The 27,660-nt window shown below is 45.9% G+C and overlaps 2 protein-coding genes across 5 annotated transcripts; both read right to left on the reverse strand.

Annotated features, from left to right (window-relative positions):
• Nucleotides 1–3,304: 3,304 nt before the first annotated feature.
• Nucleotides 3,305–6,971, reverse strand: hapln3 (hyaluronan and proteoglycan link protein 3). The gene is made up of 5 exons (XM_052061486.1): nucleotides 6,812–6,971; nucleotides 6,396–6,538; nucleotides 5,003–5,410; nucleotides 4,585–4,887; nucleotides 3,305–4,056 (listed from the first exon to the last, which is right to left on the reverse strand). Exons 1-5 carry the CDS (start codon nucleotides 6,958–6,960, stop codon nucleotides 3,779–3,781), a joined length of 1,281 nt encoding a protein of 426 aa, XP_051917446.1. The 5' UTR covers nucleotides 6,961–6,971; the 3' UTR covers nucleotides 3,305–3,778.
• A 5,584-nt stretch (nucleotides 6,972–12,555) lies between these two features.
• LOC127598015 (lactadherin-like) lies at nucleotides 12,556–26,593 on the reverse strand. 4 transcript variants are annotated; one of them, XM_052061480.1, is made up of 11 exons: nucleotides 26,419–26,593; nucleotides 19,613–19,735; nucleotides 19,375–19,506; nucleotides 19,162–19,194; nucleotides 16,316–16,429; nucleotides 16,050–16,231; nucleotides 15,646–15,801; nucleotides 15,276–15,420; nucleotides 14,689–14,873; nucleotides 14,319–14,474; nucleotides 12,556–13,985 (listed from the first exon to the last, which is right to left on the reverse strand). In XM_052061480.1, the coding sequence occupies exons 1-11, from the start codon at nucleotides 26,486–26,488 to the stop codon at nucleotides 13,842–13,844; spliced, it is 1,440 nt and encodes a 479-aa protein (XP_051917440.1). In that variant the 5' UTR covers nucleotides 26,489–26,593; the 3' UTR covers nucleotides 12,556–13,841. The 4 variants fall into 4 exon arrangements, with proteins under 4 accessions (XP_051917440.1, XP_051917439.1, XP_051917443.1 ...); XM_052061479.1 differs by having other exon boundaries at nucleotides 14,689–14,891; XM_052061483.1 differs by lacking the exon at nucleotides 19,162–19,194.
• Nucleotides 26,594–27,660: the final 1,067 nt, after the last annotated feature.

Consider the following 27,660-nt stretch of genomic DNA (forward strand, 5'->3'; position numbering starts at 1 on the left):
TACCGATGACGGAATCATTTTTGGATTTTGAGGAAAATGCATTCGTGAGGTTCATTGAAGACTCAGAATTATGTTGAATTGGATTTGCAAAAAAGCCTCATCAAAGTACTTATTGAAGATGAAAAGATTTTGATTTTTAAAAATAACAATCATTTCGCCTTTTTAATATTCGCTATAACACACGTCAGGTTCATTGAAGACTTTAAATTGAACACGTAGGACCACCTTCTCAAGGGGTGTGTTTTATATTTCAACACAAAGTGCTTTTCAACGCAGTCCAGAGGTTTACGCAAATCGTTTCGTTGCTCAGAAAATTGCTCGGTTTAATAGTTTGCACTTATCAAAATGTTGCAGTCTGATGTTTACAAAAAACGTTGGTTTCATTGAGGACTAAATGGCCTTTACGCTACTTTACTTTGTGTTTGGCAAAATGTGTTTGTTTGGTTTAACTGAAGACTAGTCTAAATTGTTTTGATATTCACAAAAAAATAAATAATGCTTTATTGAAGATTATATTTTCCAACTCTTGGGTAGGATTTGAAATAAACTCTTTTCAAAATAGTTTATATTGATGTGTGCTTGGAAAACTAAATTATCTTTGATGTAAAAAAAAATTAACACAACATAAGTTAGTTTGACTAAATTGTCTTTGCTGCAGACAAAAACGCAATCAGTTGTGGTGAACGTTTGTGAAAATGCGTACATTCGATTGACTGCTGACCCGAAATAATTTTACTCTTTCGTATTTATGGATATCATTTTTTTTTTAATTTAATTTAACATGCAAGCACAAGTCCGAAGTCAACGTGCTCGTCTGTGAATAAAAACTCACGTTTGAAGAGTGACTGAGCGGAGACCCATCGCTGGCTTCACGTATGGGACTCGATGTAAATATTCGACACTGCAACTGTGTGAACAGCAGGATCTGTCAACAACTTTGTCATTATTCGTCCTGTGTGCGGTTTTGTTGAAACTAGTGCTAGCGTGACGTCATTAGTCATCGGTTACTTCCTCATGGAACCGGATGAATTTGATTGGTGAAGGAAATTTAAAAATCGTTTGTGGCCGTGTTTGCATAACTCATTGTTACAGCTTTGTTTTGCTTTTTTTTTTTTGGCTTAATTTTTCTCACAGTATAAAGTAGCAAAGTCAAAAGTATTTATTTTATTTGCAAAAGTGTTTTAAAGGGCAGAAACGGACTGTGACTTGTTTTTAATGACATTTCAGTGACAGCAAAAACAAAGCGGATAGTGGTCAATTCACACCGATATTCAAATAGGTTAAATACGTTCTTTTTAAAATGCCTCCAGTTCAGTCTTCTTGTTCCACTGCGATCACTGTGTCATATTTGTCGCCCTCCCTGACGTGAGCCGACAGCCTGCTGTGGTGTGCTGCGCCAAATAAAAAGATGGAATAGAACCCTCGTATGTGTGTGTCTTTAAAATGGTTCCTCTAGAATAGCTGAAATTGATTTGGAGTTGATTAGGGACACTCTTGCTCCTTTTCACCTACGCGAAAATCGGTGCTCATCCGGCGCCAGGGCCAGTGCTGTGCTTAGTTGGTGCTTTAGAACAGAGTTTTTCAACCCATGTGCCGCGGCACACTGGACATTGTCAGGCGTGCCGCGGGAAAATATCCAATTTGTGTGCCTGTGCACACAAATCTGTCTTTCGCCCAGAAAGTGATAATGTAGTACCCTCCCATACCGCTAGGGAGCAGCAACAGCTAGCATGAATGCAGGACGACGGTGAAACAATAAATATGAAAGATGATAAAATACGGTTTTCTTTGTGTTCATTTGATTCCAATTCAAGCTGTTATAACGTCATTCTTCAATGTTAAAAACGGTTATAGTAAAAAATATAACACGTTAATTGTTAAAACAAGCAGGGGTTGAGGGGGGTTCACATTTTCAGCTAGTGGTGTGCCGCGAGATTTTTTTTTCAATGAAAGAAGTGTGCCTTGGCTCCAAAAAGTTTGAAAAACACTGCTTTCTTATGAATAATGTGTTTGGTTTTCCACCGGCAAATGGAACAAGTAGGAGCGACGTCATTGCGTCATCGTAAAGCGTTGTTACATCACTCTTTACCCAAGAGCTCCTGCACTAATTAAAAAATATATATATTAATAATATTGCGCTGTTAGCATCTGCTAGGCAACGTAGTATAGCATCAATTATACTTGTATGTAGTCTTGACTAGCCAGAGACATGCAATCAAGCTATTTGCGATTATTTCTCCACCTACACGTACCGATAAATAAATATAAAGCTCAAGGCGAGTAAATAGCCGGTTCATCCGCTTGCACAATACGCTCACAAATCAGCCGTTTGTGTGATGTGTGGGTCTTAAGCTCATTTTTGTAACACTTATTTTTAAAATGTTAATTACCGTGTCTCCCTTTCTTTTCTTGACTATGTGCTGGCCCTGCGGCAACGCGATCGCGAGCTGGACTGGCACGGAGCTCAAAAAAATCTAATCATGCGACCAGCAGTGATTTATTGTTTCACATAAAGTCACACAAACTTGCATGGATGTGTGTTGTTAATATGCCTTAAAAAGAAATAAAGGTTATCTCCCATTCCACACCGATACAAATGTACAACACGCAAATTTCACCTTTTTAATGAAAAAAAGCAACACTTAATGATAATGTTTGACTCACCAACACTTGAAAGATTCAGTCGACAAGTGGGAGGAGCCCTTCGGAGAAATGTACGTTAGGTGTGATATCAGACTGAGGGGGGGGGGGGTAGAAAATAAAGAAAAAAAACGTTTTTTCGCTTCACTCTTTTCAACAGACCTTGTCATCATGTTTGCAACGCATTGGCGCCTATGCCCCTTTTCCATTGCACAGTACCTACTCGTCTCAGTATGGCTCCACTTGCTACGGATGCTTTCTCTCCAACGGTGACAAAGATTTTGACAAAAACATACGAAATGAAAATTTATAAATCAATGTAACAGACGCATTGGTGAGTACTCAAACAGTAAATACTCATAGAGGTATCGATTAGAAAAAAAGCGGTATTGAACACACACATCCCCCCGCCCCCGCCCGCCCAAAAAATGTAGGTTTCGTTCAACACTATCGAGGCTTTAGTTTGTTCAGAAGAAACGCACGTTAGGTAAATTAAAGACTCTCAATCATCTTTGACATTCATGAAAATGTGTGTTGAGGTTCATGAAAGACCTTAAATGGTATTTGATGTTCACAAAAACACGTACATCAAGTTACAGACTGACTTTGTCTTTATGTTTCTAAAAATGTGTATTTGGTTGATGAGTAAAGACTCAAAACTGTCTCCGATGTTCAAAAAGATGTACGTTTGTTTATTGAGGACTCTAAATTGATTTTTGTTGTTTACAAAAAGACTCCAAAGTGTCTGTGACGTTTACAAGAACTGGTTCGAGGATACGCCGGCTCCAAAACAAAACACGCTTATGCTAACGTTAGCTTACCGCAATGCGGCTTCCTAGCATCGGACGCCGGATGCTCCACGGCCTCCGCCTTGCTGCGGCAGTCCGTTTCCTTGCGGCCCTCAGTCACGCCAACCACCGAAGAAGTTCTAGAATGAGTTGGAAAACCAACTGCCCCCGAACCGCAGCGAGAAGAGCCAAGAGAGTACTTGTGGAGTGGGAAAGAGGCATTAATAAGATGTTGTCACAGTCACTTGTGTTCTGATGGAGGTGAGCAATCAACTCAAATGGCCTCAATAATGCCCATGTTCTTATAGGCTAAAGCTAAAGCTAACCTCGAAAAAAAATAGCCCGGTGGTTTAGCGATAGCAGTAGACTCCAAACTTCTGGTGACGCGGGGGAAAGCCGAAGCTGCGCACTCCCGGTTCGGGCGGCCCGCAGTTAACGCGGGCCTTGGTGATGGGATAGCGAACGCTACCGTCCGCCAGCCAGCCGGCGTCGCAGCGGTCCAATCCCGTGAGCCTCCACGCGGCGTACAGCTGGCCCACTTTGGCGATGCGACTGGAGTTCTCCGCACACGCCCGCACCGCTTCGGTGAAGTTGAGCTTGGTTGGGCTCGCGAGGAAGTAGACGCTCCCTGCGGAAAGGAGAGCACCAGACGTCACTTGGCAAAAGGCACCGGCCTGTTTTAGCGATGGCGGAAAGGGCTTAAGTCGTTTTAATGCCGGATATTTTTCGCAAATTTGGAGGGCTGCTGTCGGCCATTTTTGACCATTTGGACTCATTTTTGAAGTTGTGCAGAAAATTGAGCTCAATCGTTACATACGCATGGAACCGACCAAAAGAAAACTTTAACCCTCTGCTATTATTTGGGGGGGGGGGCAAGTACATTTCTACCTTTCTAGCAAGAAAAACACTCACTGATGCATGAACTTTTCATGACCGTTTTTGTGTGCGCGCGCGTATCCTAAATCTGATCAAAGCCACTGCTGCCATCTAGTGGTACGTTATCATACTGCAATCCTTCCCACAACTCCTTTGTGTTTATTTTTTAAATTAAAATATATATATAAAACACCCAAAGAAAACGTAATTTTACATGTTGGCATGAAATGAGCTAGGTCGATTTTTCAAGTATCAAAATCAGCAGGTCGGTAGTACTGACCTTTGATGGATGCAGAGAAGCAGAAGGCGTCAAAGCGATGGAGGAGGCGATGGCGTTGACCGTAGCTGCGCAGGCCCGGCGCCAAGTCCGAGCCCCCGCATCCGTCGCGGGGCGCCGTGATGGGGTACTGCACGGTGCCGTCGGCCAGCCAGCCAGCGTTGCACCAGTCCAGGCCCTCGTCCCACGCCGTGAAGAGCTGCTCAAACGTGGCCAGGGTGGCGTCCTGATCCTGGCACGCCTGTTGGGCCCCCAGGAAGTTCAAGCTGTAGCGTCCTTTGTCAGAGTCGTACGGAAACACCACACCTATCGCCACAAATGCATCATGGCCTCAACCACAAATACAACTCTCGACACAGTGGCTATTTAAAAAGTCGACACACCTCTGTTCAAACGAGACCGATTTCATGAATCCACTCACCTCGCAGCTCCAGTTCTACCGTGACGCTCTCGTCCTCCAACCCGTCAATGACCTCGCACCGGTACCGCCCCGTGTCGTTGAGACGCAGCTCATTGATGACCAGAGACAAGTCGCCCGGTGCCGAGCGTCGCAGGCGGACCCGACCCCGGAATCCGCCGTAGCTGCGGTGACGGTTGCCCATGGCGACCATCACCTGCGTTTCCATGGCGTAGACCGGCGCGGCCGGGGGGTACGCGGGCTCGCCGACGGCATTGGCGGGCAACCACGACCACTTGACCCGCGTGCGGCGCGGCGAGCTGAGTTCGGGCTCGTAGTGGAAGTGGCAGGGAAGGGTGACGCTACTGCCCCTAGTGGCTGACACCGACGACTGCGGCGACTCCACGAACAGACGGACCCCGTTGAAATAGACTGCAGGAAGACGCAACTTGGTCACTTGAAGGCAGCCCCCCCCCCCCCCCCCCGCCACACACACACATAAATTAACCAGGGTAAATTTTAAGCCAAAATGATTTCACGCATCTGTAACATTATCCACAATTTGAACTTTGACACTTTGCTAATGAATACTGGGGGTCGGGGGGCTGTGCTAAATCATGACTCAATTCCGATATACTTCACAAGAGTTACATATTTCACCAACATAAATGTTTGAATAGAGTTCTGAAATCAAATAAGATCTGTTGCACTTATAGGTGAAACAACAGAATTGCTCTTACAAATACATTATACTACAAAGTTCCACATGACGGTATCAATTTACATAAATATAAATATTGAAAGATAAGAGTACAGTAGAGCAAAAATGGCAAAACTTAATTAAAAACTTAAAAAGTGTCATAAATGAATTACAGTATTACTGGATTGAAATGCTGCATTGAAAAATATCTCACGCATAAGACTACTAAGGTGTTACAACGGTTTAAAATTCTGAATTATATTTATATAAAATAACTAAAAAAAATCTATAAATTGAAAGAAAGGAAAAATTAAAAAAAAATAAAATGAAACATACATTGAAAAAATATCGATACAGTGGAAATTATATCAACATTAAATAATTTAACATTAAAAAATGTGAGGACACCATCAGATTTACATTATTTCAATGAAAAACTAGAAACTGTTGTGAAGTAAAAATGTAGGTAATAATTAAAATAAAGGCTTAAAAGGGCGCATAACTAGATATTTTAACGGTATAAAAATATTTGAGAGTCAAATCGAGAAAGAAAACATTTTAAAGTCAAAGATATTGGGAACTACAAATTACAATGGGACATAGAACATTCAAAACATCAATAAAAAATACGAACCTGAAACATTAACATATTAAAATGTGTATTTTGTGGTGGGAAATGTTTGGATAAGGAAAACACACACACACACACCGACTCACTTTCTCCGTTGCCGTTGCCGTTGCTGACGTCATGATAGTAGAAGCCGTTGTTGTAGTTGAATTGGACGGCGGCGGCGGCGGCGGGCAGCAGCACTAGCCCACATGCGGCCAACAGAGGGCGCAAAAGACCACCGAGCATTACGCTGAAAGCAAAAGAAAAAAAAAGTCCCTGGATTACCAATAGGGTGTTTGAATCACACCCAAGCATAAACGTCTCTCAAAATGTCAAAACATGAATACATCAAATTTGATTTGAGCGCCAAATCTTGTCGTTTAAGGAGCCCTCCTGCTCATCACCAACACTGAAGTTTTCCAACGAAGAAATGTTCCAACCGCGTCAAATTGCTCTCCTTCACCAACTGCACTTTGAGAACAATGAAACAAATCTAAATGACGAGACAGTCAATCAAACTCACCGTCTGAGAAGGAGAGAAGACTCGCTGATGTGCATGGACTGAATGGATGCGTGCCTGAGTGTGTGTGGATGTGTTGACTTCATAGTCTCCTCCTCCCCGTCGCCGTAGTAGAAAGACGTCACCAAGACGGGCTCAGGCCACGCAGTCATAGGTGGCAATTAGAAGCAAAAGCATTTTTAATCAGCAAAATATGTTGCATATATTAATAATAAAAACATTTATGGATAGACAAAAAATATGTTATTAGTTTGGTCTATTTCTTTAAAAAAAAATAAAGTAAAATGTACATATATATATATATATACGGTAATTCAATGATGCCATTTATGAAATAAAAAAGGATTTTTTTTTTTTCGTTTTTGACGTATATCCATCCACCCATTTTCCGAATTGCTTTATACTCACAAAGGGTCGCGAAGTGTGCCGGAGCGGTTACCAGCCAATCGCAGGGCACACACAGACGAAGAACCGTTTGCGCTTGTTGACGTATAATCAATCCCTAAAAATGAAAAATGTCAACAAGTGCAAAGATGCACGTCATTATGTTGTCTGTCAAGATTTATAGCTACCCTGATATCGATGCTAGTTCTGTTAGTCCGTCTTTGGTGTTAGCATTAAGCTAGCAGAGTGTTTGTTGCATTTTAGCGCATGTATCTAAATTTTTTCCCCTCACGAGTCAAACAAAAAAACAGCTGCATATCTCCAAAAACACTCAAGTCAGATAAGCAGTGATTCGAGGTTCCAGGCTGTGGCTTTGGTGTCATCTTGGTGCGGGGGTTGGGGGGGGGGGGTGCATTTAGTCAGGCCATAGCTTTATCTAATAGAAGAAAGTGCTTTGCCGCCATCTTGTGGCCTCTATAGGCAATTACGAACACGTTTGGTGGGCATCAAGTCACATTCTTTTTTTTTTGCAAATAAAAGTCCATATCCTGCAATAAGTCCCGTTGAATGAAGGTCAGCTGCAAAGAGAACAGAAGCAGAGGCGTCCATGTGGGGTAAAAGGTCACTTATCTTTTGCCAAGACCTCGAGTAGCACGTCCGTCAAGTCGCTTTACAGTGGTGGAAAACAAGTGCGCAGGCGGCACTGGGGAGGATTCCGCAGACAATGTGCTGCTGAGCAAACACGTTCACGGCTGAGTGAAACGCAGATGTTGGCCGCCCTCCTGACACCAAGCCCCAACCTCAACCAACCCCTCGCCAGCGACAAAACTCAACAACATCTCCGAAGTCTTCGTATGCCCCGCTTCCCTTGCACATTCTTCACTCGCATCCTGAAAGACGTCCTACTATTTTCAAATAATACCTTAAATATCATACACTGCATGTGGATCAGGGGCAAGTTTCATTTTTCAATCGTTGTATTCCGTTTGCGCTAATTTTGACTTTGCTATGCTTTTGCACAGGTTGCTACAAAGTCTCTTTCAGGTCCAATTTGACCCGTGTCTCATAAAACGGATTTGAAAGTTATTAGTGTGTTAAAGCGCAATTAAAAGGCACATTTTAAATGACCACGTGTTGGAATACATGGTCCATTATACGTATCAATTTAATACTGTATCACGATTCGTCACGTTGACACTCCAACACCCATCCGAAACAACACGGACGATTTTGAATGGAGCTCTCCAGGGAAGCATTTTAGGCCCATTTATTTTCTATAGTCCGGTAATGGCACAAGTCTTGGAGACTATAAAGGCAGCGGAACAATTTTACTTCCTGTAGGAGGTAGAATGTGTTCTAATGTATTGGTCCGTGCAGGTTATAATATAGCATAGTACGGACTTACCTTGCAAAGTGATATCCATTCAAACCAAAAAAATCTGTTACAATTTTGGGGGGTGTTTTTCAGCAAAGTTATTTTGATTCGTTCATTTTCGATAATGATTGAATCCAGCTCATATTTGTAGCAATGAAAAGTAAACACTGGCAAGCCTCTTTCAGCGACCTCTCAAATGTACAAAAATCCTCTCAGATCGACCAACATTTTGGAGAAAGACTTGCACAAAATTGGAGGCAGTTATCGCTGCAAAGCGGACGAACCACAGCATTTTCTTTGTTTCGCTTCCTGTCGATGGAATGTACTATAATCAGTATTGTTGTTCACTTTATGGTATAATCACATACTGGATTGTAAACAGTACCAAAACAGCCACCCCCCGCTGAGTGTAGTTCCTCAGGGAATTGTTTTAGGTCTGCTCATTTTTTATTTTATTTTTTTACAAAAAGTTTGAACCTCAATTGCCTTTGGAGTATGAATGACAACAAAAAAAAATCACAATTATTTTTCGTGTCATCGCAAATGGACAAAAACTGAATGGACCTAAAATAGGTCCCAGAGGAATTTTGCTTAAAATTGCTTCTGTTACTTGGGATTCAAGGTGGCGTGTCACTGTGCAACCAAACTACAAGTCCAGTAAACAGCCACGCATTGTGGTCACATTCCTCTTATGGGAAGTAACAAAAAAACACGGATAAGATGATGGACTCCACCCAAGTGCGTCTCGTCAGGTTAAATGAAATGCCGGCGTTTGATCTTTTCCTCAACAGTTGAACACGGGGAGCAGCATTGGAAGCGTGCCTTGCTGAGGCCAATGTGCATTTCTAAGCCGTTACCTCGAGCGCTGTTCCCAGGGTCAGCGCACATGAAAGCTTCCCGCCCGAGGCAACAAATACCAGCACCCCCCTCCCCTCCCCATTGTCACAGAGCGTTGGAGGGCTATCATTTGGCTGCGGGCCTGCAAAAAAAAATAAAAAAATCAAGGCCAGCCACTGCACGTTTGTGTTTGTGTGGAGCCCAGGCGCCTATTGTGTTACTATGGCTGGACACACTGTCATTACACAACTTCTGAAGGTAGGTGTGTGTGTGTGTGTGTGTTCTTGTACTCATGACATTGTGGGGACCGGCATGAGTTTTTAACCAACAGAGTGAGGACATTTTGATGAATTGAGGACATTTTGGCCGGTCCTCACTTTGACACCCTCTAAATCAACTCCAAAGTGTCCAAAAAGGGTACCCTGTGCTTTTCCCCAAAGGTCCCCAAAATGGGTCCATGTGTGTTTGTGTGTGTATGTGTGTGTGTGTGTGTAGATGAAAGAGGAAGAGTGTCGTCTTGACTTCACACTCTGACAGTCAAACGAGCTGTAATACCAAATCATAATAATTTCCCCATTGTTGTTTGTTCTTCTGCATCCGCTTGAAGATGATCCAAATATAGAAAGACGCACATTAGGTGGGAGGGGCCATTTCAAATTCTCTTCATAACATGAGCATGACGTGAGCCAAAATAGTCCCGTTTCTCTCGGGGAATGCCGCGGTGTAAAACAGCAGCTGAGTATTCAAAGATGATCTCCTGATCAAAAAAAAAAAAACCTTCCTGCGGCAGGAAGTCGGGGGCTGGAGGGGTGTGGGAGGGATGTATATCGCCGTCAACTGATTAACTCACTCACTGCCGCTTATAGTTGTTAAATGGACTATAATGGACTATATATACCCCCCCCCCAACACCCGTTTACTACCATGGATAAATATTCGTCGAGCTTGTTTTTAAGTCATGGAAGAGGGTCTCGCTCATCGATGAAATTCAACATCGTAAAAACGAGGACCATCACTGTAGCGCAATTTTCGAGTATCTCAAAGATGATGAGCTCGTCACGTCGATAATGACGGAGAGCAACGTCAACGGGTTGGAAAGCCCATGACTTCCGGCGCCTGGCATTCGAACTGAGTATGTATATGTCCGGTATCATCAGTATGTAAGAAAAGATGATTGTAGCAGCGGGTACTAGTTAGCCCTCAAGGACAACTGTGTGGAGCTGGCATGTTCTCCCCCACGCTTGTGCGGCTTTCCTGCGGGTATTCCGGTTTCCTCGCGCATTTCAAAAACACGCATGGGAAGTTAAAAGAAGGCTCAAAATTGTGCCTTGGTGGAACTCCAAGCGAAAATTGTTGCTTAGGTGCATCTTGCCATTGGGTGGCAACCACCTCGCCGACTGCCCCCAAGGCGGCTGGGACAGGCTCCGGCACGTCCGCGACCCTCGGGAGGAGAAGCGGATCAGATCATGCCCCCCCTCCCTCAACAAATAGTTTTGTTGTTTGCACTATTTTTTGCTCATGGCTATCACGCCATCAGAATCTAATATCAGCCCATGTTTACAAACGGAACCATGTTGGACTGCTTCCTAAAGAACTGAAAAACCAAGAAGAACCTTTCTCCTGGAACTCGTTTCAGTTCTGACAAAATACCGCGTCTTCAAAAATCCCAAAATCATCCAAAATGCTCCACCAAGGTATTGCAGGATGGGGGAACTTTTTAAAAAAAAATTTCAAAACCGCCACACAGACACTTCACATGCTGTCAACTCTAATTTGAATGTTCGCTCCCGCCGATTTCTTTGAAGTACGAGCTATTTAGGGAGGAAGCGGACGAGAGACGCTCCTTTACGTCGCTCGTTTCTTCAAACGAGCATTGAGAAGAATAAAACGATAACGGGAGCGCGGCGAAGCGGGCGGTTAACATGTCTGCCTCGCAGTCCACACCTTCCGGCTTCCGGCTTCCGATCAGGATTGTTGAACGCTTGTTGTCGAAATGCGGCCCGGCATCGGCTGGGATAGGCGGCGGCTCACTCCCGGTGAGGATAAGCCGCTTAGAAACGGATGGAGGGAAGGGCGATGGGGCGGGGGGTGTGGGGGGGTGCTTATAAAGGCGAGCCAACCTTCAATCAATCAAGCAGTTTGATTGAGTTTTACTCTCAAGGGTCCTTAAAAGCGAATCTGCCCCGAGGGCCTCTGGGTAATGGGTCAATAAAGGTCGTCCAGAGGTCAAGAAGTGGATTTAAAGGAAGAAAAAAAAAACGATCAATACTCACCCCCCCCCCCCCTCCCTCCCCACCTAGTTTGTCATCAAATAAATCCCACCAGTCCAAACGCATCCATCCATCAATTAATTTTCGGAAGCGCTTTAGGACGGATCTGGGATTGAACCCACGTCTAACCACTAGACCACCGGGCATGATCAAGCAAACTGAAATTCCACTTCTTGCCTCACTCTCGAGGCACCATGTGCGCCATTATGTCAGGTTTTGAGTTTGAAAGTCAGGATTTGTTTTTGTTTTTTTTTATAACCAGACAAAATAGTTAGCTAGCCGAGCTACGTTTCTGTTAGCCTGCTTTGTTACAAATTCAGGAGCTGCTGAGCGCAGATTTGAAACGTTTGGGAAGATTTGTTCAGGATTAAAAGCTCGTTTTTTTTTTGTCTAGTCAGGAAGTCAGCAAACTTGATGGTTGGTGCAGGAGACATGTTTTGCCCCCCCCCCCACCCCCCTGCGGTGGCATATGATTGAACTCAAAAGGTATAATACAGACTTGGAACGACGCGGTCTTCCTTTTTCCACCTCGACAGTGACAATCAGCTCATTACATATAGATTTTTTTTAAAAGGGGGGGGGGGTGGAAAGGAGATGGTGGGGTGGACATTTACATATGGGAGCTTTCAACACTTACTTGAATGACCTTCCCAGCAGTCTAATGAGGCCGAGAAGAGGCGAAACCTTGGGCAGGGCCGCTCCCTGGGGGGCTGTGGTGGTGGGGGGGGGGGTGGGGGTGTTAAATGCGAAACAGCCAAAACGGCCCTCGGAGCTTCCTGCCTTTTGATCTTGCACCTTTTTAAATGGAAAACAGCTGCAATCAGTTTCAACATTTGAATTAAAAAAAAAAAAAAAAAAAAGAGCCTTTGGAAACAACTGGCTGGAGTACATTTGAACATTTATTGTTGTCTGTTCTAACGATACAAAGGCCAAACATGGAATGACGCGGGAATTCAACGGATGCAGTCCAGTACAACAGGAAAGCACACCATAAAAAAAAAAAAAACACATCGACATCATATTTTAATGAACCGTACAAAAACCATTCCAGGGTAACGCGATATTTACACAAACGTGTGGGGTCAAACTGAAGCATCGTTAAGTCTGCCATGTTGGCGACCTTCCCCCTCATGCATTTTTCACACCTCCCCATTAATACGCATCGTTATCGGAAACAGCACGACACAATAGCATTGCACGAGCCCATAATTCATAATTTATGGGGCGGGGGGGCGGGTGTCAGAAAAGATGTGTCACATGTACAGTGGAGGAAAAAAAAAAAAAAAGAAGCTTTGATTTGCTCACAGGGAGTCTCTTGAATTTCTTTGTTCATCCCCGCATTGTTCTTGTCCACATTTCCCCCCCCCCCCCGACATGCAAACACAAAATATGAAAAGTGCCATAAATGTGAATGCGGTTCGCCCCCCCCCAACAAGTAATTGTTAGTCATGAATTGTCAGTAGCATTTGATAGTGGTTTGTTCATTTACGCTGCCGGCCTTTTAATCTTCCCCGTCAACATGGAGGAGTTGTTGGGTGGTGCTTTAAAGAAAAAAAAATATGATCATAATAAATTGAGTGAAAAAGGAGGGGGGGGAGCGGCAACCCGGTTCATTTCAATGACGCCATGTCGGCCATCGTAATGCAGATCGGCCCACCAAAGTGAGCGTTTGACTCACGCGTAGACTGCAAAGCGATTCTTTTGTATGTTCCGCTCCGTTTGGCCAGCGGCTCGGGTGCCTTTGCGATTTACTCTGTCTGCCGCTTGATAAACCGCAGCCGTACTTTGCCACCTTGAGAGAAAAACGAGACAGTCGTGATGTGCTTGAACAAACGAGTCGCCCGGGAAACCTTCAAGACCACCACTGGAGAGTTTAGAGGCATCCCTAGCTGGCAAAGGGTCTCGGGAGGTTTTGCAGGCAGCACGACATCGATCCTGCAGCGGGACCCCCAGCATGGGGGGGGGGGGGGGGGGCTGAAGTGGTTAAAATTCAGAGGGACCTGACACCCGCCATGAGGACTCCAGGCTTGACCTCTCTCGAAGCAACGACGGTGTTTGCTGCCCTCTAGAGTCAAGGACTGGGCAGTGCAGGCACGGCAAGGTTTTGGGGATAGGGATGGAGGAGGGAGGAGGGAGGGTCAGAGGGTCCCGGATCACCGGATCGCCGCTACTCGTCACAGCCCAGGAGCTCCATCCGCAGGGTGATGCGCTCGTGCCACTCCCACGGCAAGATGCGCACGAAGCGGGCGAAGAGCGGCGGCTCAAACAGGTTCTTTTTGTGGACGTTGTTGTCGCTGTTGCCGGGGAAGATCTGGACAAGTCGGGAGGTGAGACAAAAATTGAAAAATAAAAATAAAAAAAGGGGTAATCTAGACCGGCGGCAGAATGGTAAAGGCACAAACAAAATGAGTACAAAAAACGAGCAAATGAAATAATAACTTGGTTGTCGAACGGAAATATGGACAAACAGGTTAATCATACACTGCCCTCTAGTGGCAGAGTTGTAACTTGTCAACTTTGTCCAATAACTGCGTTGATGCCATTTCGAGACCAGTGACGCAGAATAAAAAAAAAAAAGTGGCAAAAATTAGATGAAGGCCTCCGAAGTGAACTTCAGCAGACCACTCGGCGTTTTCGGACCAACCTTGTCATTCTCGGTGCTCTCGTCCTTCACGATGCTCCAGGACTGCCCGTCATCGCTGTGAGCCAGTTTGAAGGCCGAGACAAACTGGACGGCGCCGAAATCTTTGGCTCCCTGCGTGATGATTCCGGTGAGCTTTTTAGGAGATTGCAGGTCCACCTGAGCACACGAAAGTTTTCGCCTTTCAAAATGGGACCGCAAGAAAGGCGGCAAAATGACTAGCAAGATGTGCCTCGGTAAAAGTCCAAAATAATACAACACGTGTGCTCGGGACACGTACGGACTGAAATGTTACCCAAGAGATCATTTTTATTGTACTTTGCCACCACTGAGAAGAGCACAGTTCATTTTGGAGCCCCCCCCCCCTCCCTACCTGCAGCCACTCCGATTTGCTGTTGGTGGCGGCGGTCCAGGCGTTAGTCTTGCCCTGTTTGTCCAGCCGGGCGTAGTGAGGGTACCAGGTGAACGCCTCGATGCCCCACGTGCGGAAAGCGCTGGAAGCCGTGATCTGCCGGTCCGAAACCAGTCGGGACTTCATGCCCATGGGCTCCGAGCAACCTAAAGCGTTTGAGTACACTGAAATTGAGGCCCACGCGCGCGGAGAGAGTGGAATGACAAGAAAGAGAGAGAGAAAAAAAACAGGGTGATGGACGGGAGAAGCGACGCAGAGCGCAAATGATGTCAAGCGGCAGCAAGAGGCGAGCGGCGGCGTTTTGGACCGACTGGAGCCGCGTGATGGAGGACCGGCTGACTCAGAAGTCAAATGCGTGGCAGTAATCCAGCCACGTGCTACGGAAGAGTTCGCTTTTGATTAACGGCGTGAAGCGGACGGTCGAGGAACTCGGAAACGGCCTAGCGACGTCATCTTCCGGCCAGACTCGCTAAGCGCGGAACGAAGGAAAGTAAAAGATGTCGCTCGGAGGTCGGAAAGGCGAGCCAGCCGCCAGCGGGTGCGTTTACCGTTGAGCTCGCAGCCCACCAGCTCCAGGCGCAGGGTGCAGGCCTTTCGACACACCACCGGGATGATGCGCACGTACTGAGCAACCACCGGCGGGTCAAACACGTTGGTCTTGGTGCCGTCGTTGTCGAGGTTGGCCGAAAAAATCTACGGGAAAGGAGAAAACGGGCCCAAGGGACAGATTGAAAATCAAGAAATTGACGAGGCAATATTACATTTGTTGTCATTTGTGGCGTTTTGATCAAATCATGTTTGACTTTTTAATCTAGACACCAAGCAGCCCCCCCCCCACCTCCCACAACAGCCCAAATAGTCCCCATGCTAGCAAGAAAGCGCTACGTGGCTCTGGCACACTGTGTTGCGTCGTCTTACTTGGTCCTTGCTCTGGTCCTCAGTCCTGTACACGGTGTAGGTTTTGCCGTCCAGGCTGGAGGCCATTTTGAAGGCCTTGACGAACTCAGCCGTGCCGACGCGGCTAGCGCCCTGCGTCACGATGCCGGTCAGGCGCATCTTCCGCTGCAGATTCACCTGAAATCGCACGGGACTGTTTTGGTTTGCCAAACGGCCGAGAATTAAAAAGCTAAAAAATCGCCGCCGTCCTCCCAAATTTGCAAATCACTGCGCTTGAAATTTAGCTTATTTTTACGCTTTAAATTGGTACTGAATGTCATACCGTCATTTCTTGAGATTGGGAATGAACGGTTTTGTTAACTCATCACAAAATCATGAAACGCTTTTGCCGCTTTGTCATTCAGAGGAGGCGGCGGCGGTCTGACCTGCAGCCACGGATTCCTGTCGTGGGGGGCGGGGCTCCAGGCATTGACCAGGCCTTTCATATTGAGGCGCGCCAGCTCGGGGCCCCAGCGCTGCAGGCCCAGGAAGGTGTAGCGGACGGACGAGGCGGAGATCTGGGACTCGGCCACGCCGCCGCCCTCCATGCCCAGCAGAGAAATGCAACCTGAAGTGCAACGTTGCATTTTAGACTTGGGGGGGGGGCCAAATTGGCCGCTCGGTTCCCTCGGAATGGCACGCGCACACTTACGCAGCTGACAGTGTTTGCCCACGTAAGGGGAAGGGCAGTGGCATTTGAAATCCCCCTCCAGGTCCCGGCAGCTGCCTCCGTTCTGGCATGGCTGTCGGGCGCAGTCGTTGACGTCTGCGGAACCGTAAACAAAAATTCGGATCGGTTATCAGAACGGAAAGCATCGGAAGGAGGAGAGGTTAGTCGATGCCATGCTGACTAGACTGCAGGTGTCATAGAGAGAAAAATGCAGGGGTGACTTTTGGATTTAAAAACAGGACAGATGAGTCAAAACACTACCGTTTTACGACTCGGTTGGAAAAAGTGTCAAATGGCTCTCTGGGGATTGTGTGGTTTTGGGGATTCATAGCCAGCACACGCCCTGTGGAGGAAAAACAACCCTCGAGTGCAGGCGCAGCGCCGCGTTTTCATTGGAAAGGGAGTCAAACGCACGCCTGCAATCCCTTTGGAGACCACTGGATGGCGCCAACAATCCTGGCAGGAGAGCGCACGCCTGCAATCCCTTTGGAGACCACTGGATGGCGCCAACGCATAAACAAACGCGGAACTAACCGAATGCCTCCCCAAGTGAGCGGCCACAGAGTGACGAAAGGGCCTTTAAAAACAAATTATGTACGTCAACAACCTCAAGCTTGGGATAGCCACACATCCTCCGACAAACGTGTCGGAAAATCTTGACGACCACGTGACGCCTCGTCGAAAAAGTCAGCGGGGAAGCAGTCAATTTGGGAGCCGATTACAACCAGGGGAGGGGGGGCGTATGGTCTATGAATCGACGTGAAGTCAAGTTTCCTTTGCAATAATTAGTTTTGAGCGCCCAACTCAGTCTAAAAATTGGGATTGCTATTAAATTTGTGGAATCTGAATTCAGACGAAAAATCCACCCACTTTCATCCACTTCAGGGGAGCTGACATTTTGTATTTTGTCCCGCACCGCCATTTTGTCCTGTAGCGCCACCGACTGTTGACTGAAATTGACGTCACAGTGCCCACAAGTTCCGCTTGCAAAAATCTCAGTTTGCCCGTTTTCTGGGTTTGGTCAAGTACAATCCATTACATTTTTTTAAAAAAGGTCAATATTCAGCGAAGCGTGAAACAAATGCGTGATTTGCGGAGAATGCGCAGTTCAAGCTGTAACAACTGTATAGAGGCACCCACGATTGGTTCTTCCTCCCACAAACAACAGAAAAATTATCTTCAATCAAAATGGCCACTGTTGCTATGGTAAAGAAACCAAGAGGGGGTGGGGGGGAGCTCGAGGCTATGTGGAGGGGGCCCAGGGGGGGGGGAACTAAAAAAAAAAAAAGATCAAACCAAACCACGGTCATTGAATCGAAGCTTAAAAAGCTTTCCAGATGTGATATGAAACGTGTTTGGAGCGCTCATCACGGCTATAAAAAGAGCCACGGGCTAAAGTGTACTTTTTAAGAACCACGTGGGATATAAATAAAATACAACGGCTGGAAGAATGATCTTTGTCAGAAGAGTCAAACGGCGTGTTTCCTTTTTAAAAAAAAAACTAAAAAGCGACGGCATGATTGCATCTCAAGGCGGCGGTGAGGAAATTGGAACCTTTTGAAACTCCTTCGTTGCGAGTACCATGAAGGCTTTTTCTACATTTACCAGATATGCTGCCATGAAGGCGAGTGTGACGTTGTCGAGGGGCAGACTTCATTTGCCGTTTTTCTTTTCTTTTGCCTGGCAACAGAAGAGCCGCCGATGTCCTTCGCTCGGAGTCCAAGGCGCCCAGATATTAATAGCACTTTTTTTTTTTGGATATCCGTTCTATCCCAAAATATGGCAGATTTTCTCTCTTTTCAGACGCAAACTTGGAGGGATAACAAAAGGACATTAAACCACATCAGTATTGCGTCTTTTGTGTTAATCACACAAACTGCTGCGAGTCGTCATTGTGTAAATAGACTCTTTCCCCACCGCTACACGCGGCCTTGTGAGGACATACAAAGCAGGAGGCGGCCGCCATCGGCCCACGTGCCAACTAATTAGGTGCCACTTAAACCGTCACAACACAATGTGGAGCTGAAAGGAAAACGGCACCCCCACACCCCCCCTACCCTCCTTCCACGAGCAAGATAACGCTAGCAAGGAGCTACTATCTCCGTTTACAGAGATGTTAGACTGCGGTTGACATGCCAGTTTGCTGGGCTATGCAAGAAAAAAAAAAGTGCACTTTTTTTTTTTAGCCCATGAACAATTTCTAGGGTTAGCGGATTTTTTGTAAAATTTCATTGGGGCGAAAAAAAAAAAAATTTAAAAAAAGCTTTCTTTGAATTATTTTTTTTCTTGAGTTACGTGTGCTAAATGCCGGTAACCAACTTGACAATAAAAAGGCAGTTTGCGAATACTTCTACAAACTGATATTTGTTGAATTTTTTCCCCCCCCAAATAAGCATCAAAGAAATCGAGTGCATATTTCACCAAAACACAACGGCCCGGACGAACTCTCGACAAACACGCATCCGTGTCGCCGCGTTACAACCCCTTTCAGCCGCGCAGACGTGAACACAAACGGTGTGGCAACACAGCAGGCAAACACTAATGACGGAATCGACATTTCCGTTGATGGCCAAGTTTATGTGATGCCGTGTCGCTCTGTGCAAGTGGGACAAAACTATGACAAATTTGCGCCCGGGATTTTTTTTTTTTTTTTAAAAAGCGCTCAGATTTTTTTTCAGATCGCCGCGTGAAGGAGGCTTCTCTTCTACTGGAAGCAAGGAGAGATGCAGCATGCGCAAGCAGAGTCGCTCGAGAGGCGAAAAACTCACGAGCTCAGGCAACACGCACACATCTTACACGCTTCGCATCAGGTTGATTGCTCCCGTTACCTGTTCTTGAGCTCAGATCTGCCCGGTCGACACCTAAAAAGGATCAAAGGGCAAACATGATCAAACGCAACCGGTCCCCATTTGGCCGCACGCGTTCCTTCACGAACTGATCTCCATCGGAACGGGGGAACACCAGTCGTCTTCTTATTTAATCAGTTTGGTGGCCCGCACCGAAACGATGCTACCAAAATCTAGCGGGGCACGCCAACTCACCGTTTTGACAGTGGACGCCCTCAAATCCCGGCTGACACTTGCAGACGTATTCGCTGAAGACGTCGCCGCGGCGGGAGTGGCCCGTCGGCGCGCATATGCCGTCGTTCTTGCACGGGTTGGGCTTACAAGGACCTACCGGAAGAGAAGCCAAAGGGGGGGGGGGGCTCAACCAAAAGGAACCTCACACTCAAAATACGTTCAAACACCGCTTGATAGGACATCATGACTTCGGGCTCACCCGTCTCGATCTCGTTGCAAGTTTCTCCGGTGAAGCCGTCGGGGCAGATGCAAATGAACGGAGCTCCTCCGCTTGTCACGCAGGTTCCACCGTTCGAGCAAACATTTACCTCACACAGATCACCTGCGTAGATAAAGACAGAGGGGTTTCAATTCAAGGTCGCGCTTCAGAGAAGTGAAACCTAAACACTTCTCCTCATTCCCCCCCTGGAGAGTTTTGGTCCTAGAATCCAGTGTCTCCTCTTCTCATTGGGTCTTTATTATGAATGTCTAATTGATAACTTAAAGAAGAAATGCTCTAACACGTTTTGGGAACAATAATTGAGAGGGAAATGCCTCTCAAAAAATTTTAAAAAGTGTTTTGGATCATCATAGTACGTAGGCAAACCTGTCATGGGCTATAGACACCATTTCTTCTACTATGTGGCAGCGGCCAGCAGAGGGCGCCATTCGTCAAGGCCCAACGTAGTTCAGTGACAAAAACAAGGGAGGAAGAAAAACAAATTCCCAAGCAGGCAATATTAGCTTTCTTTGTATTTCTTTAGCATCGCGCTAAATTCTTAGTCACCTTACACCAGTGGTTCTTAACCTGGGTTCTATGGAAGTCCCGGGGTTCTGTAAATCGGTCTCAGTGGTTCGACGGAGCCTCCGCCGTTGACGTTAAGACACACGAGACTCAACATGTCAATTAGTTACGTCACGCCCGCTTGGACGTCGCTGGCTGCGGATGATCATGTGACATTGCTTGTCCAATCAGTGCTGCGGAAAATTTAGTTCGCCGAGTAGTCAACGTGTGACTCTCATAAAAATAAAAAATAAAAAACTGATACTTATCTCTTGAAGTGTTATTGTTTTTTTTCTGTTTTTAAGAAATGAGTTTTTTAATGTCTCGAATTTGTAAAAAGGTCATATTTTTATTTTTCACGAATGATGGGTTCGGTAAATGCATATGGACTGGTTGGGTTCGGTACCTCTAACAAGGTTAAGAACCGCTGCCTTACATGTTCCCTTCATTACTTCATGACGGTTTGACAGAGCAGAGAGAGCAAAGTGCTGCAATTTGAACACGGTGGCTTGAAAACAGCTGAGTAAACATAATACAAAAGGACTGGAAGCTTCCACAGCGCCCGAACGTGACGACCTGGCAGCGCGAGCGGTGGAAAAGTAACAACGATGGGGAAAATCGAGCAGCTTTCAACATGAATAGACGGGACAAAAGCTACAGACAGATGTGGAAATTCAGTACAGCTGACCATCCAATGTTGAAAAAAAAAACAACAACAACTGGTGGTTGATTTTAAATCTGAAATAATCAGCATCATGTCCGCATCACAACGCGGAGGGTTTGTTTCCGGGTTCCGATCTTCCTGTGTGGCCTTTGCATGCTAAAGCTGCGTTGTGCCATTTACTTTAACATCTGCGTGCTAAAATAAATATTTACATACAAATTGTATTGTTCAAGTTGTTACCTTTGCTAGCTGACACCGGTGGCATATTTATTTTATTTTATTTTTTCAATAAATGTCTTCCCAGAAACTTAAGTTGAACTCCAAACTATTACACAGCATTCCACTTCAGAAGTCCCGCTCCATATGGAGGAAATCCCAAAATAGAGTATGGGAGCAACATGCTGTACATGAAAACAGGAAAAGCAAAGGCCAAGTTAACAATTACAATTGAGATCATTGTTATTGAGGTTGGTGCTCAAGTGTAAAATTGATGCTTTTAAGCTTCGGTGTCGCCAAAACATGCTAAAAATGTGCCACAGATAATCTAATTACATGGGCTGTAATTAGAAGTGCTAAGTGCAGCCCGCTATTTTAATCTTACGTGTAAAATATTTTATGGATTTAATTGTAATCAATTTTGGCACATTTGAGCCAAATTAGGGTTTAGGGTTAGCGTTCGTAACCGTGCGTCCAATTTGGTATTGCCGTTTTTTGGCGCCATGACCAGAACGCCGTTTCATATCTGTAAAGGAGTATCGGGCGAGCGGCCTTCCTGTGCGTTTATTATGAAGACGGAAACAAACCCGCCTCCCTTCCTCCCCTCCAGGAAATCAGGCTGCCAAATAGCGAGTGGCAAATAAGTCGAATAAAAGCGATGATGGAGATTAGTGACACATCAGTCAAGTAGGTGGACCATGAGATGGCTCTCAAACCGCCAAAGTCTCCCGGAAAATCCCAATTATGATGCCAAAGTAAACACGAAGCAGCAGATAGGAGGGGGAAATACTTTTCCTATCTTGTCCTTGAACGCAGCGCTTCCGGGGGCTGTGTTCATGAGGCTTCAAAAAAAAAAAAAAAGTTCAGAGCATTCAGAGAAATTCTCATAAACCATTGAAAGGAATATTTAAATGTGAATTGAGCATTCTCCCCAGATTTAATCAATAAAATGCAATCAAACCCCGAGAAACCAACTCCCAAGCAAAACTTGTATTACATTAGCCTCAACGCATAATTTAACTTCAGGTCCTCGCGAGAGAATTAGTTCCAACTTTTATGTTTTGAAAGGCACTCCTTTGGCAGTTTAAAACACACACACATCTTCGGGTGTCATCAGTTTGGCCCGAAGCATTACGTATTGTGGTCGGAACAACCTCAGCAAAGTGCCTCGGGGGGGAGTCGACAGATTGGGAAGTCATGAGCGGTTGAGCTTGGCAGAACAATTCATTCCCACAGGGCAGCGTGCCGTCCTCGCGCCCGGTGAGTCACGGCCTACGCCTCGGCCCGTCTCCGAGGGTCCGACGTGAGTTCGCAAAAATTAATCCGGAAGGAATGAGGGCGGCGGCGGTCATGCGATGGCGTGGGAGAAGACCACGTGGACAAGGTTGTTGGCTAGGTGAAGCCAACAAGAATGAAAAAAAAAAAGTGTTGGGGGGGGTCATCTGGAGTTGGTCTTCACTCTTTGGAGAACAAAAGTTAAAAGTGACCGACAGGCTTAAACCGCCGCCATCATCAATCCATTCATCCACACGGGAGGGCAGCTATGCTAACTCGGCTAAATTGGCCAGCAAAAAAAAAAAAACAAACAAATTTTCACACAAAAATAGAAATGAATACTGTCAAAAGCGTATCCGCACCGTTTGTAACCATTAAAAAGAAACTCATACATCCTACCATCATTGAACATTCCGTGGTGTTCATAGACAACTCTCATGGCGCTAAGCGCTAGTGCTATCGTTTGATGCCTTTCACCAAGTGCAGCTAGCCGTACAGTACTTAAAAAAAATAATAATAATAAATTAAATTACATAAAATAGGACTGAACCATGAGACGTCTTGTCACAGTGCAGTGGAACATCTTCAACTAAATCGCCACGCTTGGTTAAACTCATCGACTCTAAGTTGAAGCTACTTCAAGCTAGCTTAGCTTGCGCCCTGCGATTGGCTAGCAACCGTTTCAGGGTGTCCACCGCCTATTGCCCAAAGACGGCTGATCAGAAAATGGATGGACGGATTTGGTGAAACAAAAGAGCTGATCAGAAAATGCGAAAGGACGCCTGTGACCGCGGATACTCGGGGGGGGGGGGGGGGGGGGGTGTGAAGTCTCACAGGAGTTGGCGGCGTTGCTATTTGACAACGCAAGCACAGCACCGGACAAACTTTGAACACGACGGTTTGCACCCAGACTGTTCGTTCATGCGCAGACTTGTACGTGTGCGAAAGAGCCTGGCAGGGACTGTGGGAAACGCTACTTTCACTCAGGGAGGGGGGCGGGGGGGGACTTGGCCCACGCGATCACATCAAGTGATCCGGTTGCGGGTGCGGCCCCGTTTTTGCCAAATTGCAGCGTGAGTGAACGCGGATGCGAGGAAGCCTCACGTAACCCCCCCAACCCCCCCCCCTGTCTATTAGCAGGCTCAGCGGGGCTCCAGCTGCAGGTGAGCTTTGCGTAATCTGCAAGTGCTCCTTCCAGAGCCGCGCCGCCATCTGCTGCAGTGCTCAAATAAATAAATAAAATCAAACGCCAGTGTGCCAGCTGCTAAAAATACACGCGGGCGTCACGCATCGTCAACCGGCGCAAAACCATTCAAGCACACATGCCGAATGTAACCGAGCCCGTCAACAAATTGTACACAGGATGTATACTCCCCCCCCCCCCCAGCTTCAAATGTCGTCTTTTTTCAAGGAAGGATGCGACGGGGAGAGCCGTGTAAAATATTCAACATGGCAAATTGGAAAAGGGGTTGACAGACATTCGGAGGCCGAAATTAGATCATGTTCATTTTCTCGTGAATCACTTGACTAAGGAAGCTCAACTGTTAAGCTAACCGTTAGATGACCTCACGTGCCGAGGTCATTTCATACATCCTGTCAACCTTTCGCCTTCATGGAATGCAGACTTTACCTGCGAAAGCCGGTTTCACGTGTGCCCAGATTATTCATATATTTGCGTTTCCAACCACAGCGCCACCCCCGATCCCTATGTTGGAAACACCCATGTAAACGAGGGGCTCCTGAAGCAAATAAAAGAGATTTCAAATTGTTTCTCGGCATGTTACGCTTATTCATCATGAATATATTTTGGAGTGTCTGGAACAAATTGTTTAGATTTACACGAATTCCAATGGAGAAATCTTGCTTCAGTTTTCGTACGATAAAGTTCCAAGACTTTTGCATGAGCTCGGCGTAGCTCAGTATTACACCATCCCATAGTGCAGGGGTGGGCAATTATTTTTTGCATAGGGCCACATGAGAACCAGAAAATATTATGGAGGGTCGGATTAAAGGGGTGAACTAAATTAATTGGATTTCTTTATTTAAAAAGCAGTATTTTGCATTTTTGGGCACGTTTTTCAGATTTTAAGACTACATCATTCCGTCGTATCGAACGGGATTTGCTCGACTTGGCGCTACTGCGGGCTTCCGTATCGTCTCCCCCCTTCCTCCCCATGCTCTGCGACTTCAAGTAACTGCGCCACCTGGCGTTGAAATGCCTGTCATTACAAGTCCGAATGAAATGAATGCAGTCGTTGAAATCGAACCTTAATTGTGTACCAACCTTCGGCGGGCCGAATTAAAAAGACCAACGGGCCGGATTTGGCCCGCGGGCCGTAGTTTGCCCACCTCGGCCAGAGCGTCTTAAAAATAGTGACGCCGTCACTTTCAACGTCGGTGGGCCGGATTAAAAAGACCAACGGGCAGGATTTGGCCCGCGGGCTGTAGTTTGCCCACCTCTGCCATAGCGTCTTAAAAATTGTGACCGGGCGGCTTATAATTAGCCTCAGTTCACTCGACTGCCTGGTGAGGTCTCGTTGAGGGGGAAAAAAAAAACAAGCTAACAAGAAGGCCGTCCTCCGCCTCTGCGGTTAGATAACCCGCCAGGTGAAGTTCAGCTCCAGTCGCTTACGACTCGTACACACTCAACATTTCGCAGCTGGCAGAGGCCACAACAACGTTTTCTAAAAGGAGTCAGTTGGACTCGTTCCAGTGAGTGTGGGAGGTTTGTTGACATCTCTGCGTTGACTGCGGCCCCGAAAAGTGACTCAGCGGCGAGGAAATAACTTCAAGTCTAGTCATCTGGTCCGGGGCTAAAAGTTGGCGCAACTTTTAGCCCCTTAGGGCAACGTTTTCATTTTAACATTCTGTACTGAGAGAAGAGAGGGGGGGAAAAATTGACAGCCAGCCACTCCCACACTCTGAAAATTGTGCCAGGTCAGTAACAAATGCCATTTTCCACCATGTAAGGAAGATCGTACGTTCACCGGAAGACTTCAAAATAGACAAACGGCAATTAATCTATTTGAACGAGTCGTTTTGTTTTAATTGAATTTAAGCACCAAAGGAAAAAAAACAACAACACAGGGGAAAACCTGATACAAGATTCTAATCTGGAAACTCTCGACTGTGAAACAGACTGCAGACGAGCTAACCAGCAACCATCTGTTGCTTCCTTAGTCTCATTTTCTTGAAACCTTCCAGTCAACCAAAGACGAGCAATTTTTGTTTTACCCGACCCACCTTAAAACCTTCCAAACTGTGATCATTTTCTAGTTTAACAGTTGTCATTACACAGTCATTACACTTTGCCCATCACTGGCACGCCTATGGCGAGAAAAGGAACACAGTTGATGCTTACTGAGCTCAAATAACAGTACGATGAAAAAAATATATATATATATATTATATATGAGTGAAAGTAGTAAATCATCCTGTGTTCAATTTCATGTCATAACATGTTACGGCAATCTTTGGGTGCAATTACAATGCAAACTGCGGTTCAAAAGAGTCCAAAAATTGAATCGCTGGCATGTCCCCATGTTCTTCACTTTGTGTGTGAGGAGGAAAAGAAACGGGCCATTTTATTCCATCGGCCCTACATGTGTTTGATGCATTCAGAAGCAAACAAAGCCACACGCCAGCGGCGTGACGTCAACGCTGAACAAGTATAATAGCTAATCGTGTGACTCAAAAGGGGTCAGAACGCACGACCGCAGCCTTTGGCCTGAAATTCGAACACCAAAAATCCAAACGATAGCCGAAGCCTGTGACTATTAGCGCCCCTGCTCCCCGCCACCCAAAATTGGCAGCTGATCATTAAATTTAAAAAATAAAAACGCGTCGTAAATTGAATTCAATCACCAACGACTTGAATGAACCGGGTCACTTGAATTAAAAAAAAAAAATCACTAATGCCTCCGTGTCAACATTCTTTAATGCAAGACGAAATGAGAGACCACGACACAACAAAACTATCTTGACGAGTCAGCGAGTAATCGAAGCTCGTTGGCGGCTTAAAATCTCATCTATTCGCAATAAAAACAAAACGTGGGGGGGGGGGGCGGACGCGGGGGGTTGTACTTACAGTTCACCCCGGGCAAGAGTCGAGCCACAAAAACTTGCAGCAAGAGGAAGAAAATGGCTTGCTCCTCCATTTCGGCCAGTAATTCAGGCTGCTGAGATAAACCGAGCTGTCGTGTTGGTTCGCTAACTTGCACAGTGACTGTCCTTGTTTTCGCACACGAAGCTCGCGCCGGAGAATTCTCAGGCTACCCGGTTTATATAGAGCGGCACACGTGCCTCCCGACGCTCGGCCAATCACGAGCCACCCTTTACATTCTAGCCACACCCCCCAAAGTGGCTCTCCGATGTTGCTGGGAAAAGACGACGGGCATTTATGATCACGTGTCTAGCCTATTTTCGCGGTTCACGAAAGTCCATCCAAGCAAAATTTTACAGCTACACTAAGACCACCTCTTTGGCTCAAGAAATGGATTGATTCATCTCACCCATCTCGGATTGATTTGCGTTGAGCTGTAATTTCCCTGTCACACAGAGTGAAAAGTAAAAGTGTACCTTGTTCCAAGTAGGATAGATCATCTAAGATGGCGCATATCTAAGCACCTCCAACTCAATAACAACACGTTTAATATTACCGAGTCGCTTTTTCTGACACATTTCCTGTTCATTAGCAATTTGGATGGCGGCGTAATGTTCTCTTTTGTCATGGCTCATCCTTTCAGTAACCTTAATCAGATTTGAAAAAAAAAGTCATCGCAGTGTCAGAGCTTTATTATTAGGACCCCCCCCCCACCCACTCCAAAAGAAAAAAAAGATGATGCATTGCAAATTCAAAGAGACAGAACCCTGTTTGATGCTAATCCATGACGAGGAGCATAATCCTATCAACATTGCTGGTGCGCTTTGAAGGAATACTGCGGCTTTTCCCACATGGTGCAGACTTAACGTCTCCCGTTTTCATTTGGACATTCTGCATGCATTTGATTTACTTTGGTACTTTGATTTACGAGTGAGCCCAAATGACTTTTTTCCAAGCTATGAGACGTTGCTCACACGATTTTTTTTTTCTGTCTTGATTTGCGGGTAAAATTTTTTGGCTACGAGCAACAAATGGCGGCAGCGAACGTCATATCAAGCAACCGTTTGGCCGCGAGTGAACAATTGTCTTGGGGAGGGGGTGGGAAGCAAATGCTTGTTTCAAGTTGTTTATTGCCACCCCCAGTTGAAGTTTGCTAGAAAACACAATTTGATGTGAATGTGTTGTCCTTTAGCAGAATGAGAATATGATTATAATTTGCGGTGCAGA

This window comes from Hippocampus zosterae, chromosome 3 (genome assembly GCF_025434085.1).
Source record: "Hippocampus zosterae strain Florida chromosome 3, ASM2543408v3, whole genome shotgun sequence".
Lineage (NCBI taxonomy): Eukaryota > Metazoa > Chordata > Actinopteri > Syngnathiformes > Syngnathidae > Hippocampus > Hippocampus zosterae.